Below are 19,947 nucleotides of genomic sequence, written 5' to 3'. Positions count from 1 at the left end.
TGAACTGCGAAGAAAGGTCACAGAGGAATCTGTATACATGTAAACAGATACTGAGATGGTTACCAATGGGGATCACACACATGTTGGCAATAATGAGATGGCCGAGGTGAAACCATTGGTTTTTAACCTTGACTACTGATTAAAATCCGCTGGGGAGCTTTAAAAAATTAATGATGTTCAGACCTCAACTCCTGGAAATTCTGATCTAATTGGTCTAGGGTGAGGCCCAGGCAGCAGTCTTTATTTTTTTAAGTTCTCCAGTTGATGGTAATGTGCAGCCAAGGTTAAGAACCATTTTTCTACATTAGTGCTCCTCAAATTTTAATCTATATTCACATCACCTGGGAGATCTTTTTAATCTGCAAATTGTGATTCAGGAGGTCAGTGATAGCATGTGAGAATCTGATTAACAAGCTTCAGGGTGATGTTGATGCTACTGCCTGAGGACCATGCTTTGAGTAGCGAGGAATTAGATCATCCCTAGCCACAATTTTTATGCAGTCTCAGTGTTCTGAGATCTTAAAGTACATAAGCATCACCTGGGAAGTAACTAAACATGCAAAATTGTCAAGGTCCCCAAATTTTTACCGAATGTCCCAAGTGATTGTGAGATTCATAGTCTGAAGACCAAATACACACTACTCTACCCAAATGATATTTATTCTACCAATCCCATTTAAAAAAAAAATGGCAGGCCGGGTGCGGTGGCTCAGGCCTCTAATCCAGGACTTTGGGAGGCCAAGGTGGGTGGATCATGAGGTGAGGAGTTCAAGACCAGCCTGGCCAAGATGGTGAAACCCCGTCTCTACTAAAAATACAAAAAAATTAGCCGGGTGTGGTGGTGCACGCCTGTAATCCCAGCTACTCGGGAGGCTGAGGCAGAAGAATCGCTTGAACCCAGGAGGCAGAAGTTGCAGGGAGCCGAGATCGCGCCACTGCACTCCAGCCTGGGCGAGAGAGCGAGACTCCGTCTCAAAAAAAAAAAAAAAGACAGTAGCATTGTTTATCAATTTATAGGCTGCCCGATCAAATGCAGAGACATTTTTTCTTATTCCAGGTGAAAAGACAAATTACCAAAATGTAATGGCTCAAACCAACAGTAATTTTATTATATCTCATGATTTTGTGGGCCAGAAATGTGGGCAGAGGTTGGCTGGGTGATTTTCTCCCCTGTAGTGTATACAGAAGTCACTTAATTTCTAAGTAGTGAATGCACTAGTCTGAAGAATCCAAGATGGCTTCATTTTACATGCCTTGGTACTCTGGTTGGAAAGCTGGGCCCAGCTGAGACTGTCACCTGGAATGCCTACATATGACCTCTTAAGTTGGGCAGTCTCAGGTTAGTAAGTCTTTACATGGTGGCTCAACACTCCCGAGTGTTCCAAGACACAAGAAGTGGAAGTCGCCATTCTCTCAAGACCTGGGCTTGGAAACTGGCACAGTGTCATTTCTGCCACATTCCACTGGTCCAAGCGGTCAGAGTTCACTCAGGTTCAAAGTGAGGAGTCATATACAGGCTTGCTTCATGGCCATGCAACCCCATGTGCAGTAACGCAGGGCCCAAAACTCAAAAGGGCCCCATACTTGGCTTAATGCTCTGCTGTTGCCATCTTGAAAATATTTATAATTTTTGAATAAGGGGCATTACATATTCATTTTTCACTGGGTCCCACAAATTGTGTAGCTGTCTTAGCTGTCTTTTCTATGGGAGGACTATTAAAAAAAATGTGGCCATCTTTAGTAAGTTATAAGCCACCTGCCAAATATTTTATTCTCACTATATTTCTCTATTAAAAGTTATTCTTTCAAAATGCAGACTGAAGTACGTGGGTTGAATTCAGCATGAAGAAAAACAGGTTATGAGGTTAGAAATAATGTCTTTTTTTTTAAGACGTAGTCTCGCTCTGTTGCCCAGGCTGGAGTGCAGTGGCGCCATCTCGGCTCACTGCAAGCTTCGCCTCCCAGGTTCACGCCATTCTGCTGCCTCAGCCTCCCGAGTAGCTGGGACTACAGGCGCCTGCCACCACGCCTGGCTAATTTTTTTGTATTTTTAGTAGAGACGGGGTTTCACCGTGTTAGCCAGGAAGAAATAATGTCATTTTTTAGGATTAAGAAATTTGGTCACTTTGGCATTGACCAATAGTAATCTAAGATCAGTACGCAAGTAGGGTGGAGAAATGTGGATTAGAGGCATGTCACTGGATAGAAATGACGTGGGGAAAGGAGAGATGCATGCTTCAGAGCACTCAGTTCCAGACTGTAGAATCTGAATGTACTCCCCAAGCTGTAGGAAGTTAGCATAGTGAGTTTGGTTATTTGTTGGAGAGAATGGGTGATGGCTATTTTATCTTCTTACTCAAGCATAGTTATGGAAGTGTTCAGCTGAGGCCCATTCCAAAGGAGGTACTAAGATGCAAAAATGTTCAAAGGGTTTAGTCAGAAACCTAGTGGATGATCCTTAAACCCCTGATCCACATGGAGAATTCAAAAATTTGAAGTTAGAAATCAGAACGGATTTGAAAAGGTAGAAAGTTCTTAAGGTACTGTGATGGTGGAAATGTTTCCCTTTATCTCAGGAGACCACCTGAAGAAATTAGTATATATACTCTGGATTTTGAAGAATGCAAAGGCCTAGTGTATGACTACTTCCTGAAGAAAATCTAAAGGGTAAGAGAAAAGATGACTAGCCACTTTGATGGAGGGAATGAAGGAGAGACTGGTGTGCGGTCTCCAATGTCCCATGCTGCAATGAGTTAAAAAACTTAACCTTGTCTAAGGATTGTCCCTAGTGGTTTCAGACTGTAAAATCTAAAAGCTCTTTCTTTGCTGGCATTATTCCTTGCTGGTCATTCTATCTACATGCATACTGAGAGAGAGATATCGCGGGAAGCACATAGCAGGCACTCCATAAATTTTTCAGATTTCCCAACTGCTTCCAGAAAGGAGTTTCCGGTCAGGCACGGCGGCAGCGAAAGAAATAGCTGCAGCGTTTGTAGAGCAGCTGGGACCCAGGCCTGTGCTCCCTGTGAGGCACGCCCGCCAGGGAGCCTCGAGCCGGGCGGAGACAACGGAGAGAAGCCCTGTGTCGGAGCACCACTCCACCAGCGTTCGGAGCATCACTCCACCAGCGTCCGGTCCACTGCTGGTCCTGCACAGTCGCCACTCCCCCCATCCTTCCTGCTAGCCCCGCCCTTCTTGCTAGCCCGCCTGGCCCTGTTTGCTTTCTCGACCCACCCACGTTTGCCCTGCCCCGCCCACATGCCCCGCCCCACTTGCCCGGCCCCTCTTGTTGTCCCGCCCAGCCCTGCCCCGCCCCGTCCTGCTGCCCCGCCCCGTCCCCCTCGCCCATCCCGCCAGTTCCGCGGCCCCGTCCCGTTCCGCTGCCCCGCCCCTCCAGTTGCCCCACCCCATTCCGCTCTCCCTCCCCGCCCCGTTCCGCTGCCTCTCCTCGTCCGGCTCTCCGGCCCCGCCCCGCCCCGTTCCGCTGCCCCGCCCCGTCCTGCTCCCCCGCCCCGTCCTGCACCCCCGCCCCGCCCAGTTCTGCTGCCCCGCCCCTCCTGTTTCCCCGCCCCGCCCCGTTCCCCCGCCTCGCCCCGTTCCGCTGCTCCGCCCCGTCCCGCTGCTCCGCCCCGTCCCGCTGCTCCGCCCAGTCCTGCTCTCCGGCCCCGCTCCATCCCGCTGGCCCGCCCCGTCCCGTTCCGTTCCTCTGCCCTGCCCCGTCCCGTTCCGTTCCGCTGCCCAGTCCCGCTGGTACTCACTAGGTAGTAGCGGCAACGGACGCCATGGGGACCGCCTCGTCGCTCGTGAGCCCCGCGGGCGGGGAAGTGATCGAGGACACGTACGGGGCGGGCGGCGGCGAGGCCTGCGAGATCCCGGTGGAGGTGAAGCCCAAGGCCCGCCTGCTGCGCAACTCGTTCCGCCGAGGCGCGGGGGCGGCGGCAGGGGCCGGGCCCGGGTCGCTGCCCCGCGGGGTGGGCGCCGGCGGGCTGCTGGGGGCCAGCTTCAAGTCCACTGGCTCGTCGGTGCCAGAGCTGGAGTACGCGGCGGCCGAGTACGAGCGGCTCAAGAAGGAGTACGAGATCTTTCGCGTCAGCAAGAACCAGGAGTTGTTGTCCATGGGCCGCCGCGAGGCCAAGCTGGACACGGAGAACAAGCGGCTGCGGGCCGAACTGCAGGTAACGCCGGGCTGGGCCGCGACGCCGGGAGACCCTTGGGAAGCACGGCCGTCCTGCTCCCTCTCCAAACCAAGCGGCTTTGAAAGTTCGGCGGAAACTGCCCATTTTAATTTGAGAGGCCATATTCTCTTCGAGTCTGAAATGATTCCTTAACCCTCCCCTTTTTCTGTCTCTTTTTTTGGAGACAGGGTCTCGCTGCGGTGGCACGATCGCGGCTCACTGCAACCTGGAACTCCTGGGCTCAATGATCCTCCCGCCTTAGCCTCCTAAAGTTCTGGGATTACAGGAGTGAGCCACCGCGCCCGGTCCCCGCTTTTCTATTTCTGGTTTATTCATTGAGGCACCTAGAAGAAATTAGCCGGAAAGTGTCCTGAGGAGGCAAATGCCAATCTCCCGCTCCACTGCCGCCCCCGCGCCCACCCCCTCAGAAGGCTGGTGACATCTGTTGAAGCAACTCAGCAAACTCTTCCTAGGAGTTTCACCCCCCTCCCCACCATAAAAATTTTAAGTGGGTCTCCAAAGTGGGGCTCATGTGTCGGTTTCTTTGTGAAGTTTCATCGCTCTTGCATTTTAATGGTCTTGACATGAAAATTTCTGGAAGCCTCCTGATCTCACCATGGTTGAAAACCTTCTCTAGATGTAGTCAAATTTCCCTAGTCCATTTGATTAATTTACGCTAAAAGCAATTATTGCATGCCCTCCATGTAGCAGGTCCATTATAATTCAATAAAATAGTATGTAAAGCGGCCGGGCGTGGTGGCTCACGCCTGTAATCCTAACACTTTTCGAGGCCTAGGCGGACGGATCACCTGAGGTCAGGAGTTCGAGATCAGCCTGGCCAACATGGTGAAACCCCGTCTCTACTAAAAATACAAAAATTAGCCGGGCATGGTGGCAGGCGCCTGTAATCCCAGCTACTCAGGAGGCTGAGGCAGGAGAATTGCTTGAACCCGGGAGGCGGAGGTTGCAGTGAGCCGAGATTGCACCATTGCACTCCAGCTTGGGTGACAGAGCGAGACTCCGTATCAAAAAAAAAAAAAAAAAAAAATAGTATAAAGCAAGAGGTTGCTTTTCTGTGAACGAATCTCTAAAACTTTTTGCCCTCAGTTTGGGGCCCCTCTGATCGTTGTTGTGTCGTTTGTTTACTCTTTACTGTGGGAGAGACTTATAGGCAGCCTAAGAGTTCCCGGAGTCGTTACAGTCGGGGTGAAATAAATACCTCAGACTGATTTTTCTAAAAGAAAAAAAGCCTCCTGTCTTCAAGACTAGACATTCTTCTAGTCAGGTGTTGTTGTTGTTGTTGTTGTTGTTGTTAAACTCCCTCATTAGCTGTTGTGTAATTATTGTCGTTGTCTGGGAAGAAATCCGTATAGCAGTTTATCTGTTGTCTTATCAGTTTTCCTACTGGGCAACCTTAATGCACTTGCATGTATAAAATGGACTAGTGCATTTCAAATATCTGATTTAATGTATCCAAGCCACTGCCCAACAGACACTGCACGTTGGAAACAACTGTGAGGTGGGGGTAGAAAAGGCCAAACCAAACAGGGCGGAGTGCAATAAGAGTTGGCAAGTGTCACAGTCACTCATGTCACCAATCCTGATTCCCTGTGAAACATACTGGTTCCTTTCTCACATATCGAGGCATGAAAAAACTTATCCATATTTATTTCATTCATTGTGTCAGACATTTACTGGAGACTTGCAGTGTACCAGGCACTGTGAAGTGCTCAAGGGATGGTGAGATGAATAAGACATAGTGCCAACAGGCACACAGTCTCTTAGAACTACTTATCCTTCAAGTTAAGCTTACAAAATGTAATTTTTACTATCACAAAGATGGAAAAGGCATAAGGAAGTTTAAGAGCTGATGCAGTGTTTCAAAAAAAGTTAATTTCCATTGAAAGCTTAATGTTAGTCTTTATTTGTGGTAGTTCAAGCATGGTTGCGGTTTTTTTCCATCATGTTTTGAATAAAATGGCAACATGAAGTTCCTGATAATTGGTAAAATAATAAGTAGACTTAAAATTCTAAGATACGTAACATATATATATGTATATATATAAGAATGTAAAATTGAGGAGCAAGACTATTTTTGTTAGGAAATAACAAGGTAAATTATTCTAGGCACTTCAAAAAACGTATCAGAAGATACTTCGAGAAAAAGAAAGTGCTTTAGAAGCGAAATACCAAGCAATGGAGAGAGCAGCGACATTTGAACATGACAGAGATAAAGTTAAAAGGCAATTCAAGGTAAATTCCTTACATTTTTACCCCCAAAGCAACATAGAATAAAATAGTATATTCTAAAAGTATATATAATATATAATGCGATGAATAAATAGAAGTAAGTCATGTAGGATTCAGGAAAGTTGTAAGAATTAGTGTAGAGCACTTTCACATTTTTGAGTTGGACGTGGTAAAACTTGAGATCATTTCAAAGAAAAACGTATGAAAGTGAACATTTTAATAGTAATTTCGAAAAAAAGGAAAGTGTTTCCGTTTGGGGAAAAGCATCTGGAAATGTTTAGGGATGTTGTATTATTGGTATTTAGTGGGAGAGAGACAAATTTCCTAAACATCATGCAGTGCACATGACAGACCCACACCACAGACATGCATCCTGCTGGAATTCCAGTGGCTTCCAGTTGCAAAACAGTAAGGTAAAGGTACTAGGACATTCACCCTATGAAAGAGGAAATCGAGGACCAAATGAATATTGGTTTTATGAATGAAATATTTTTCCCTTAAAGTTGATGACACAACTTTTTGATTATGAAAAAGCTTTCAAAATTAAAATTATTCTTTTTAAAGATTTTTAGGGAGACCAAAGAAAATGAAATTCAGGACTTACTGAGGGCCAAGAGGGAGTTGGAGAGCAAACTTCAGAGGCTACAGGCTCAGGGTATCCAAGTATTTGATCCTGGGGAGTCTGATTCAGATGACAACTGTACAGATGTCACTGGTAAGTGTATATCCTATTTATATTTTGAGCTTTCAACATGGCTGTAATGACATGTAGAGCCAATTTTGAATTCTGCTAGATTTCTTTTACTTATCTGTATTAGGTTATTGCTTTAACTACTGTTGCAAATAGTGTCGTGCGTTCTCTCTGTCAGCTGCTAAGACACCTCTTCTCCATGAAGTGTATGAATTTGGGGACTGAAGTTCCTTCTACCTTGTCACTCTGCCAACCCTAACCCATAACTTTTACTCTCTAGTCTAAGATATCTACCCCAGCTCCCACCAGCACATCTGCATTTTAGCCAAGGGAAAGAAGGAAGGGGAGAACACGTTCCTTTCCCAGAAGGTACAACCTAAGATCACTTCTCAAATCCCATTAGTCAGAACTATAACTGGGAAGACTGGATAGTGTAATCAGCAGCCAGGCAGACATGTGTCCAACTAAAATGTAGTGTTCTGTTACTGAAGAAAGAAGAGGAGAATGGATATTGGAGTTACTAGTCTCTGCAATGTTATTTCTTTACATAATGATGTATTCTTTGCAACTATCATTTAGAATACTTGCCTTATAGTTCACTGAGTGGTTTCCAGTATAGCCTTGTGAACTATTCAAAAAGTATTTGTTTTATAATTAAACAAATGAAACATGTTTTCTGGAAATAAAAGCTTGAAATCACAGAGTGAAAGGGTTTACATATTCTAAGAAAATGTTAAAGTGTGATTGACACTGAAAAAAGAAAAATATTCTATTTTAAAATGCAGTGGAAAAATGTAGTCACTCTCCCATTTGTAATGAACTGTAAGTATATTCTCACAAATGGATGCATTTTGGAGTAAAATATGGTAACTGACAGTTCCTTCTTAATTTTCATTGTAGTATCATTGGAATCTGACCAACATCCTGGAATTTTTATTGCTAACTTTTAAGGAAAAAAATGAAGGCCGGGCGCGGTGGCTCATGCCTGTAATCCCAGCACTTTGGGAGGCCAAGGTGGGCGGATCACGAGGTCAAAAGATCAAGACCATCCTGGCCAACATGGTGAAACCCCGTCTCTACTAAATACAAAAATTAGCTGGGCGTGGTGGTGCGTGCCTGTAGTCCCAGCTACTCGGGAGGCTGAGGCAGGAAAATCGCTTGAACCCAGGAGGTGGAGGTTGCAATGAGCCAAGATCGCGCCACTGCACTCCAGTGTGGCAACAGAGCGAGACTCATCTCAAAAAAAAAAAAAAAAAGATTCTTAATGGCCAAGAGTAGCTGAGAAAATGCTTTTTTATACCCCAACACAAGTCTTAGTGATTATTTCAGTATTGACATATTCAAATGTACAGTGTTTCAAAACTATTGTAATTGTCTTGGCAAGTTAGAAACAAATTCCTTTCTAGGTCTTTTTTCATTTTTGTTTTAAACATGAAGAAGGAACACTTGAGGGGGCATGTCACCCATGTGAGATTCAAAGAGCTACAAATAGTAAGCTCAGTTTTGCCAGAGATTTAGCTCAAATAACAATTTACTTATAGTTATCAAGGATGTAGATATTCTGACAAATATAATTGATTAGAAAATCATCATGTTCATAAGTAGCTATTGATTCAGACATTAATTTTGTTGCTCTAGGAGATTGAGAAGGAGGTACTCCCTGCTGCAAAGAGTTTATGTCCTAATAAATTATGAATATTTTTATATTTATGTGTGTTAGTAACAGTCTGCCTTTGAGGTTTTTTCCTTCAGATTTTAACTGGTGCCTAAGCTGTACAGTTGGAAATGTTTTTTAGAATTTTTTTTTGTAAAATGTTTTTAACTTCCTTCTTATTATCATTTCTTTTTTATTCTTGTTTATTTTCATCTTTCTCTTTTTAATCCTCTCTTTGAATTTGAGATGATAACTAGAATTATGTTAATCAGTATCTTTGAACTTTGCCAAAAGTCGATGGCAAAGTATTTTCAAAATCATTTGAATATTTGTAATATTTTCATATTTTTTAAAATCAGAAATCCTGTTCAGTATATGTGATGAGTTTTTGAACATTCAATAAGTTGGCTTTCACAAGATAAAAATCTCTTGCTGAACAGCTGCTGGAACCCAATGTGAATATTGGACTGGTGGAGCCTTGGGAAGTGAACCTTCCATAGGAAGCATGATCCAGCTTCAGCAGTCCTTCAGAGGCCCTGAGTTTGCCCATAGTTCTATAGATGTGGAAGGACCCTTTGCAAATGTTAATAGAGGTAATACATGCTGTTTGTCAATTACTTGCCTAGTGGTAGTGACTGTTCATGTTTTATAATCTTGTGCTAGAACTACTAATACCATTGGCAAAGCATGAAATTTGTGTTCCTAGTGCTTTCCATTGACAAACCATTATACAGTGGGGCTGTAACTAACAAGGAAGGACGAGGTTACATAATTCATATGGTGATCAGATGGCACTCCTGCCAGCCTGGCCAGCCAGGTTCTAGTAACTGTGTTATGGTCTGAATTCTCTGGTGTTTTAGTTGAGCAGCAAATCTAATGTAGATTAACTGAAAAACAGTAGGTTTTAATCTTTCCCTCTGCTTCTTTGATAGTGCTGAAGATTAGAGCAGGTTATGGAGATAATACCAAAAAGCTCTATTAGGTAATATAGTACAGTTTTCCTTCTATATCCACAGATCCACTCAACCACTGATCCAAAATATTTGGAAAAATAACAATGAAAATAACAATACAACAATAAAAATAGAAATAAGAAACAATACAGTATAACAGCTATTTACATAGTATTTACATTGCATGAGGTAGTGTAAATAACTAGAGATTATTTAAAGCAGGGGTATCCAGTCTTTTAGCTTCCCTGGCCCACATTGAAAGAAGAATTGTCTTTGGCCACAAATAAAATACACTAATGATAGTTGATGAGCTAAAAAAAATTGATAAAAAGTCTTACAATGTTGTGTTGGGCTGCAAAGCCATCCTAGGCCACATGAGGCCCACGGGCCGCGAATTGGAGAAGTCTTGATTTAAAGAATATGGGAGGATGTGCGTAATTTATATGCAAACACCACATGATTTTATGTAAGGGACCTGAGCATCTGTGGATTTGGTATGTGAGGGGAAGTGCTGGTACCAATCCTCCATTGATACCAAGGGACAACTGTATTCATACCCAAAAGAATATTTTCCTTATTTTTATATAACATAGTGTCCAGAATAGCTCTAAGATCTGTTCAGAATTTCAATATCAGTGCAGACCTAAGAAGTTATAAGTAGTTCTACTCTTTTTCCTTAAAACCGTACAATTATTTCTCTATCAGCAAAATGAAAATCATTTTTAAAATTGTGCTTTTTGAACTAGCCAAATATGTGTTAAATTTTTACTCTCACTAAATATAGTTAGCATAAGGCTACTTTTCATTTTATGCCATTCTTGAACATTCTTTTAACTCAATATATTTCAAGAATAATAAGAAAGTAAAGCTATAGATCCTCTTGGGAATGTAGGCTAACTTCAGGTAACCAACTAATTGAGTAACTCATGTAAAATTTTTTCATGACACTTGACTGGAACCACTGGTGCCTCAGGGAAGACCACTGGTGACATTCATTGCTTCAAGTCCTAGGATCGAATTTGAGTTTAGAAAACTAATTGCCTTTGAATATATTACTCTAGAAGGTATGGCAGTATTAACATGTAAGATCAGATTCCATTCTATAATGCCTGTTATGTTTTTAAAACTTTTTTAGAATGATCAAATGTGTTCTGGTAATTTTTTCATGAACTTGAGAAATTTTATTTTCAGATGACTGGGATATTGCTGTAGCTAGTTTATTACAAGTTACTCCTCTGTTTTCACATTCTCTGTGGAGTAACACTGTCAGATGTTACCTCATTTATACAGATGAAACCCAGCCTGAGATGGATCTTTTCCTTAAGGTGAGGATATTTATAAATTCTGTATCAACCAATTTAAAATATAAGCTAATATTATATTCTGTTTCTGATACTACTGTATCTCAACCAAATAGTTTCCTACTAGATTATATGTCTTAAAGAACAGGAAGTGTCTTGGGCTTTTCTTAAGAGAAAATATTGTTCAATATTATATGTAAAGAAAGGTGGTGAATTGAGAGTTTATTTATTTATTTTTACTTTCTGGAATTAACTTTCCTAGGACAGGAGCTAAGACAGAAAAAGAAGGTTTTAACTCGTTTTAGTTAGTTTTAAATGTCAAACTAAGGTGTTGGAACTTTCTGGACTTTTTTTTGTTTGTGTGTTTGTTTGCTTGTTTTGAGACAGTGTCTTGCTCTGTTGCCTGGGCTGGAGGGCAGTGGCACAGTCATAGCTCACTGTAGCCTAAAACTCATGAGCTCAAGCAATCTTCCCACTCAGTCCTCCAGAACAGCTAGGACTACAGTACACACCACCACATACGGCTAATTTAATTTTTTTTTTTTTTTTTTTTTTTTTTTTTTTGCAGAGAAAGTGACTCATTGTGTTGCCTAGGCTTGTTTAGTGAATTTTTCATTGCATATTCTCCACAATGTTTAAGACTCTTGTTGATTGTGTCTACTTTAGTTACTCTCTCTGCCAGCTCTATCCTTGAGTCTGTCTCAGGTAGTAAAATTTTCTCCTTACCGTGGTTTAAATTTTCCAAGGCAGCCGTTGGAGTTATTCTAAGGCAAGGGTCACTATAGCCAGTTGGTGAAATCTGGCCTGCTGCCTGTTTTAAATGGCCCAGAGATAAGATTGGTTTTCACATTTTAAGTGGTAGAAAAAAATCAAAAGGAGAATAATATTTTATGACATGTGGAAATTATATGAAATACAAATCTTAGTGTCTATCAAGTTTTATTAGAACATTGCTGCACTCATTCGTTTATGTATCATCCATGGCAGCACTACAACACCAATTCAATGGCAGAGTAAATTGTGATAGAAACCAAGTAAGCCACAAAGATCCCTGCTAAAGCAGCCAAGTTGTAAAGCTATTATTATTTTTGTAGAAATATTTGCTATCTAACCCTTTATATAAAAAGCTTGCCTACCAGTGTTCCAAGGGAATTTTATAGAATCTGTGTGTCACATGCTATACCTGCTATATTAACATCTTCCCTGTTGTTGATTACCAAATTCATTTAGCTTTCCTTTGTGATATTATTCAATTTTAGTAAAAAGATAAAATATTTTAAAGCCCAAACCTTCCATCCAGTAATTGAATGTGTTATTCCCAAGGACATTTTGAGGGCATTACTGATTTCTTTCATAATAATAGTCATCATTACTTACTAACTGAATTATAGATTTATGTGTTTTTAACTTATAGCGCTCTGCTTTAGTGTTCTGATATATCATGGTGGATGTTTTTTACTATACAGATTTATGGATCTATATTTTGCACTCTTTATGACAATAAAACAGATTGTTCATAGTAATAATAACAAAAAGAAACAAATACCAAAGCAAAATAGCCTAATACTGTCTCCTGTTGTTCTAGGTTTACTATGAAATAAGTCATTTTCTGAGCTAGAAAAAGGCCAAGTTGCTAAGCTATTATTATTTGTATTTGAGAGAAACTTGCCTTTTTAAGATTTTCTTTAAAATCTGATTATTTTTAAAATTTTATATGAAAAGATATCCAGTATAACCTGTTTTAAAGCGTGCTTTTGATTTTAAGTAGTATGAATCTCACTTGATCTTTAGTTAAATACATTAAACTTTTGTATGTTTTCATTTGCTTTTAGGACTATTCACCTAAACTTAAGAGAATGTGCGAGACAATGGGATATTTTTTCCATGCTGTTTATTTTCCAATAGATGTTGAAAATCAATACCTCACTGTAAGAAAATGGGAAATTGAGAAAAGTTCTTTAGTTATTTTATTTATTCACTTAACATTACCAAGGTAAGCTGAAAAAAAATGTGATTTATTATAAGCAGTAAACTGTAAATAGAATTGAGTTTGCCAAATAAGCTTCAAAGATAAATTTTAATTGCATCCTTATAATAAAAAAATCCATGAAATTCAATAAATTCTACAACTGTTTCACACTTAAATAAAATAATTAAGTTTTATGCTGTTAGACTTGTTTCATAGGTCATATGATCAACATCTTAATTTTTAGCTTATTTTAATCAGAGTTTGGCAAATATAGCCCAAGGGCCAAATCTAGCCAGGAGTTTGCTTTTGTAAATAAAGTTTTATTGGAACACAGCCACATTCATTCATTCATATATATATATATATATATATTTTTTTTTTGAGACAGAGTCTTGCTCTGTCGTCCAGGCTGGAGTGCAGTGGCGCAATCTCGGCTCACTGCAAGCTCCACCTCCCAGGTTCACACCATTCTCCTGCCTCAGCCTCCTGAGTAGCTGGGACTACAGGCGCCCACCAGCACGCCTGGCTAATTTTTTGTATTTTTAGTAGAGACGGGGTTTCACTGTGCTAGCCAGGATGGTCTCGATCTCCTAACCTTGTGATCCCCCTGCCTTGGCCTCCCAAAGTGCTGGGATTACAGACGTAGGCCAACACACCTGGCCCATTCGTGTATTTTCTACAGCTGCCTTCATACTATAATAGCAAAGTTGAATCTTTACAACAGAAACCATGTGTCCTACAAAACCTGAGTTGTTTACTATCTGGCCTTTTACAGAAAAAGTTGATAACCCCTAATTTCAATAATCAACATTAACCTTCATTGTTTTCTTTCTTTGGATACAAACAGAGGTATTTGAACTATGTATGTTACATATAAAGTTCACGTACTTGATCACTTGTGTAGGTGTTGAATCATAATTTACATTTTCTGAGGAGCTTACTATTTAAATAGACCCAGTAAAGTGAACAATGTTCTTATAATGTGAATATAATCATGCTAATGAATCTTGTCTGCGAGTAAAGATTTTTTTTCACCAGTTAGATATAAAGGACAAAATAAGTTTAATAAGAGGCTAATTTTTCTTTCTAGATTTACTGTCTAAATTTAACCTTTCCAAAGCATTTTGCTTTTTTAATTGTGGACCAACTCTGACTTTAACTGTGTATAGATATATGTAGGGCCTTAAGTTTCACCAGTTTCCCTGTAGCATAGCCCATTGTAGACCCTTAAGACTTTGCCTAGTGGCCGGGTGAACAGGGAACTACCTGGTCAATGAGCCTTCATCCAGAATATGTTTAAGGAGTTCTTCAACTTGACTGCCTTCAGTAGGGTTTCATTGCTATCCACCCCTTCCCTTTTCTTTCCCTGTTTTTATATTTATTAAGGATATATCTTATCTTACTACTTAATGATTGAGTAGTTTTTTTATCTTACTTGGTAATATGTTATTTGTTGTTACATTATTTTTTCTAATTCTTATCTTTGATCCATAAAACCATTTTGTTTTTTCTTTACATTAAAGAAACTTTCTGGGTGACAGAGTATGACCCTGTCTCAAAAACAAACAAACAAAAACCTTACTTTTTAATAAAACATTGTATACATTATTTTTACACTTTAACATTTATTTTTCTTTTCCAATTTTAAACTCTTCTTAATGTTTTCCTCCCCATTTATTTCATATTTTATTGCTTTTGCTTAGATTTCAGTTTATCTCCTTTTAGTAAAATTTTATATTGTACATTTTTAAAAATTTTATTCTTGTTAAAGAAATGAGGATTTTAATTTCTTAAATTTAATAATTTTAGTCTCTACTTTGGCTTTATTTTACTTAAACTTTTCTTATTCCAGTTGCTTATTATTTTATTATTTGTTTCTTTCATGCCTGTCAAGAGGTATGGCAGTTGGGATGGGCTCCACACCACAAACAAGGGCTGTTGGAGCCTTTGTTTCAGATTTTTCCTTCACCTACCCTGATGACTACCCCATCCTTCCCAAAAGATGAATCTAGAAAAGCCTCTCCTGAGCAGCTTGGAAGCTCCATGGGGAAACACTTTCCTGTCAATAATTATTCCCTGTGTGCAGATGGTATCCACAGAGTTATTTGAAGATAGTGTTCACTGGCTTCTCACACTATTCAGGCCTCTTATAAGAAATTATGAAGCTCAAAATGTATGGTTTTGATGTATGAAATGATTGGATTTGGAGCAAGCTATGCTAACAACATACTTAGTTGTAGGCTGGGAAGGTAGGCAGGAAGTCATGCTTAGTAAGGTGCACAGGCACTGTGCCTCTCGGTGTTACTGACCGGAGAAGGTGCATTAGAGGGAAACGGCCAGGCTCCTGCACTGCTTTTCCAGGGCTTCTTCTTTAATGCCTTTAATTTGACCAGCCTCACTTCATGGAAGGAGAAAAATCCCAGGAGAAATCTCCTACAACGAAGAATGGGAACTGAAATATGGTGAGTCCGGGAGAGGCTGGCTGAGTAGGAATATTCCAGATAAAGGTTTAAAAATGAGGAATTCTTTGCTCATGATTGGCCCTCTTTCATTACATCAGCACCCTTGTTGGGCAGACCAGACTCACTAAGAAAGCTTGAACCTACGTAGAAGGAGAGGTGCCTCTCCCTTTGCACAGCAGCACAGAGGGGCGACTGTGACTGGTTTTCCTCAGGGCATCATCAGTCTTTCTCAAGGGATGGGGAGGCTTCCGTGCCTAAATAGTAATTCAGTCACCTTTCAGGACTTCTTAGGCCCTATTATTGGTTTCATTCAGCTTTTTTTTTTTTTTAACCAGATCTCCTATAGAGTTTCGTTATAGAATTTAGGCAAGTGGAAGCCCTTGTTTGTTCTATACTTGAACTTTCTTCATTATGCCTCAGCTTTACTGTTTTAACTCCTCCAGCCCCACAAAGCTACATCTTCTCTTGCAGCTCCTCCCCTACATTTTTGTCTGCTCAGGCTACTTTCTGAAGGGATCCTAAAGTGCAACTTATCAACATATTAGCTGGCCTGTTATACTATCTAACTTCAGCAATTATCAACTCATGACTAGTTGTTTCATCTGTAGCATCTGCTTCCGTTCCACCAGATTATTTGAATAAAATACCAGAGATCATATCATTTTATCTGAGCCCCATGGGTCAGTTTTGTAGGGAATGTCTTGAAATATGGACATGTGCCTGAACAGCAAGCCCATTGTTTGGTCTTCTAATGGGCCACAGACTTTTCCCACAAAGCACTGACAGATGAATCATTGAAATTCCAAAATTCTATAGAACATGGCCAGAGTGATTTTAATATAGAAAACTTCTGTGGTTTGGGTAGAATGGATTGGCGCAGAAATATACAACAGAATGTTTCTTAATTTTTAATATTTTGGGCTAGTAGTCTAATTTGCAGATTCTGAATCATACAGTATCGCCCTTCTACACATACACACACACACACACCCCACAAAAACATTTGTTTCCCTAGACAACTTTCATTTAATGCTTTCTAGAAAGGGGAATTGGTTGCAGTGTCCTTTGTTGTGTAGAAAACCCCAGTAGATGTGGGCTGCACTCAGTGGCTCATGCCTATAATCCCAGCACTTTGGGAGGCCAAGGTGAGAGGATCACTTGAGCCCAGGAATTCAAGACTTGCCTGGGCAACATGGTGAAACCTCATCTCTACAAAAAATACAAAAATTAGCTGGGTTTACAAAAGTACAAAAATTAGCTGCCTGTGGGCCTAGCTACTCGGTAGGCTGAGGTGGGAGGATCGCTTGAGCCCAGGAGGTTAAAGCTGCGGTAAGCTGTGATTGCACCACTGCACACCAGGCTGGGTGACAGAGTGAGACCCTGTCTCAAAAAAAAAAAAAAAAAAAAAAAGGGAGAGAAAGAAAGAAGGGAGGGAGAGAGAGAGAAGACCTCAGCAGATTGTTAGTTCAAGAATTTTTTTTTCTAGAATTTTCATTAAAAATATAATTTTGGTTCCCTGTAACAAAGTTGTTTTTTGGGATTTTTTTACCTTCACCTCAGTCACCCAACCTCTTCCAATCTGTCTCCAGATCTTTCTTATAGTATATATTGGGTATAAGGATTAGGGTCATTTATTAGATGAGAAAAGTCTGAAAGAACTGGGAAAGAGAAAACTCTCAAAACTTTGGGGCTGCCATCCAAACAGAGAAGCACCTCTCCTTCTACATAGGTTCAAGAATTCTTAGTGAGCCTGGTCTGCCCAAGAAGGGTGCTGACATAATGAAGGAGGGCCAATCAAGAGCAAAGAATTCCTCATTTTGAAACCTTTATCTGGAATAAAGGCCTCTCCTGGACTTGCCATATTTTAGCTCCTATGTTTCATTGTAAGAGATTTCTCCTGTGATTCAGCCATGAAGGGAGGCGGGTCAAATTAAAGGCATTAAAAAGAACTCCTGGAAAAGCAGTGCAGGACTCTGGCTGTTGCCCTGGATGGTGCCTGTGTACCTACCCACGCATGACCTCCTGCCTACTTGTGTTAACATGGAAATTATACATTTTTAAATGGAATTTGTTTGCCATCTATTTTCAAAGTCTCATGAGTCTAGTCCATTATTTTGAGCCTAGTTTAAGAGTATTTTTGAGATCTTTTCTAGGTTTAAAAAATAAAGTTTTATGTGCTTTACAATTTAATGCATAATTTATTATATTTATGCTCACTGTTGGCTAATGAATATATTATATTTTAAGACCAAACTGGAAGAGAGCCATAACACATCCATTTTTGGAAAGCTTCACTTGTTGTGCAGTTGGACCTTTTCTGGCCACTTGTCACTGTAGTAAAACTCCATTATTGGCACTTAGGTTGATTAACTAACTGCTTGCTGCCACAATGCAGTATAGCACACAAAATGCTGATTTCCAATCTAGCCTTTTATTGGAAGACTGTGAAGAAGCTTTTCTGAAAAACCCTGAAGGAAAACCTCGATTAATCTTTCATCGTTTGGAAGATGGAAAAGTCAGTTCTGACTCTGTCCAGCAATTGATTGATCAAGTTTCTAATCTAAACAAGACCAGCAAAGCCAAGGTAAAATTCATAGGCATTTTTGAAAAACACACTTAGCTGAGGGAAAAACTGGAGCAAAGGCCATGAGGTGGGCATAAGCCTGGCATATCTGGGGAGGGGAGAGAAACCAGTGTGGCTGGAACAGATAAGTGAGGGGAGTAGGAGGAGAGGGGGCCTCATTGATTGTGAAGAACCTCGGAGGCCATTTTGAGGATATTAGCTTTTCACTTGGAGTGAGATTGGGAGCCACTGCAGGACTGTAAGCAACAGAATGAGGGCTGGCGTGATCATCTGACAGTGATCTTTCTGGCTGCCATGTTGAGAATAGGTGGTCATTCAGGGGGTAGTGTGCAGAGTCTGAGAGCCATTGCCATCATACAGGTGAGAGATGCTGGTGGCTCCAAGCAGGGTGGTGGTAGAGGAAATGATGAGAAGTGGTAGGATTCTGAATAAATTTTGACAGTAGAGCCAATAGGATTTCTTAACAGATTGGTTGTGGGTTGTGAGAAAAGAGAGAGAAATAAATCACAGTGTGTGGCTAGCAAGAGTATGATCTGTATGATCAGATGGTATTTTGTGCTTTTCTCCCAAGCACAGAGTTCTTCTGTCTACTGACCAAGGATTGGTGTCAGGAGGAGACTCTTTTTTTTTAAGAGACAGAGTCTCACTCTGTCACCCAGGCTGGAGTGTGGTGGCTTGTTCGTATCTCATTGAAGCCTCAAACTCCTGGACTCAGAGATCAAGCAGTCCTCCCACCTCAGCGTCTTGAGTAGCTGGGACTACAGGCACAGGCCACCATGCCTGGCTACTTTGTTAAAATTTTTATAGAGATGGAGACTTATTATGTTGTCCACGCTGCAGGAGGAGACTTTTTATAGTGACTTTTCCTAAGAGCATTGGGGAAAGCAAAAAGCTGATGATGGGATGAGAGAAATTTGATCATTCCTAGATGCATGTTGGGATAATTTTTAGAATAGATGTTACAGGCTTTTTATTACTGTACACGGAGACAACTTGGTAAATGTCTGTAGTTAATGTGAATAATACAATTGAAAACAACTCTAGGATTTTTACAGAGTTTTCACTTCCCTGTGCCCAGCCAACAAATAAAATCAAATATGAATACAAGCATTTTTCTTTCCATCATTTAGTATTGAAAAGATAGCTTGAGAGCAGCATGACACATAAAACTAAAGAGACTAAGACAAAAAGGAAGTGCATTTTTATTATAATTTCCAGAGCCATTTCATTCTTTGTTTTAATTATTGTAGTATCAGCCTAGTCCACTATGTCCCACAAAAAAGATATTAATTTATCTTTTTTATTCTATTTATTCTATAACCTTTACTTTAAAAAATTTAGTATGCTGGAAGGATGAGTTTATTTTATAAAATAGGAGTGAAATAAGATCTCTCTGCCATGATTATAAATGTAAATGTAGGGTAAATCTCCATGCTTGTTCACTTGGTATGTATTGTAAAATCATTGCCTTATTCTAATTGTATCAAATATTAGTAGTAGTAGTAGACATGTTCTTACAGATTGGGCATTCTTCTTTCAGCCAGCTCAGTGAGACTACATAGTATACTATTTTGCTTTTGTCTTTTATAGAATTATAGCTTTATTGACATAAAATTGGATTTTGATGCATTTTGAAGGGTAAATATGTTGAGTGGTATGGAAATACATAAGAGAAAATTTGGAGACAGGGCAAAAAAATGTATACTTCTTGTTTTTTTTTTTTTTTTTTTCTTTGAGACAGAGTCTTACTCTGTCTTCCAGGCTGGAGTGCAGTGGCGCGATCTCAGCTCACTCCAAGCTCCGCCTCCCGGGTTCACGCCATTCTCTTGCCTCAACCTCCTGAGTAGCTGGGACTACAGGCACCTGCCACCACGCCCGGCTAATTTTTTGTATTTTTAGTAGAGATGG

General features: G+C 40.5%; 1 protein-coding gene and 1 long non-coding RNA gene across 5 annotated transcripts in view; one reads left to right on the top strand and one right to left on the bottom strand.

Moving 5' to 3' along the window:
* LOC134730045 (uncharacterized) overlaps positions 1 to 3,965 on the bottom strand; it is a 150,125-nt gene extending 146,160 nt beyond the window's left edge. The window contains exon 1 of one of the 2 annotated variants that reach the window (XR_010111652.1): positions 3,759 to 3,965. This is a non-coding gene — a long non-coding RNA (uncharacterized LOC134730045). The remainder of the gene's footprint in view (positions 1 to 3,758) is intronic. The other variant, XR_010111651.1, reaches the window with a different exon arrangement.
* NPHP3 (nephrocystin 3) overlaps positions 3,639 to 19,947 on the top strand; it is a 42,999-nt gene continuing 26,690 nt past the window's right edge. For 2 of the 3 annotated variants that reach the window (XM_063602931.1, XM_008976107.4), the window contains exons 1-7: positions 3,639 to 4,175; positions 6,303 to 6,428; positions 6,990 to 7,140; positions 9,211 to 9,363; positions 10,915 to 11,048; positions 12,857 to 13,017; positions 17,883 to 18,039. In XM_063602931.1, coding sequence (XP_063459001.1) covers positions 3,783 to 4,175; positions 6,303 to 6,428; positions 6,990 to 7,140; positions 9,211 to 9,363; positions 10,915 to 11,048; positions 12,857 to 13,017; positions 17,883 to 18,039 — 1,275 coding nt within the window. In that variant the 5' untranslated portion in view covers positions 3,639 to 3,782. Of the gene's footprint in view, positions 4,176 to 6,302; positions 6,429 to 6,989; positions 7,141 to 8,135; positions 8,179 to 9,210; positions 9,364 to 10,914; positions 11,049 to 12,856; positions 13,018 to 17,882; positions 18,040 to 19,947 lie in introns of those variants that run through there. The other variant, XM_063602932.1, reaches the window with a different exon arrangement.

The sequence above is a fragment of the Pan paniscus genome, chromosome 2, assembly GCF_029289425.2.
Source record: "Pan paniscus chromosome 2, NHGRI_mPanPan1-v2.0_pri, whole genome shotgun sequence".
Lineage (NCBI taxonomy): Eukaryota > Metazoa > Chordata > Mammalia > Primates > Hominidae > Pan > Pan paniscus.
The sequence above is the reverse complement of the archived record's forward strand: the minus strand, read 5'-3'. Positions and strand labels throughout refer to the sequence as shown.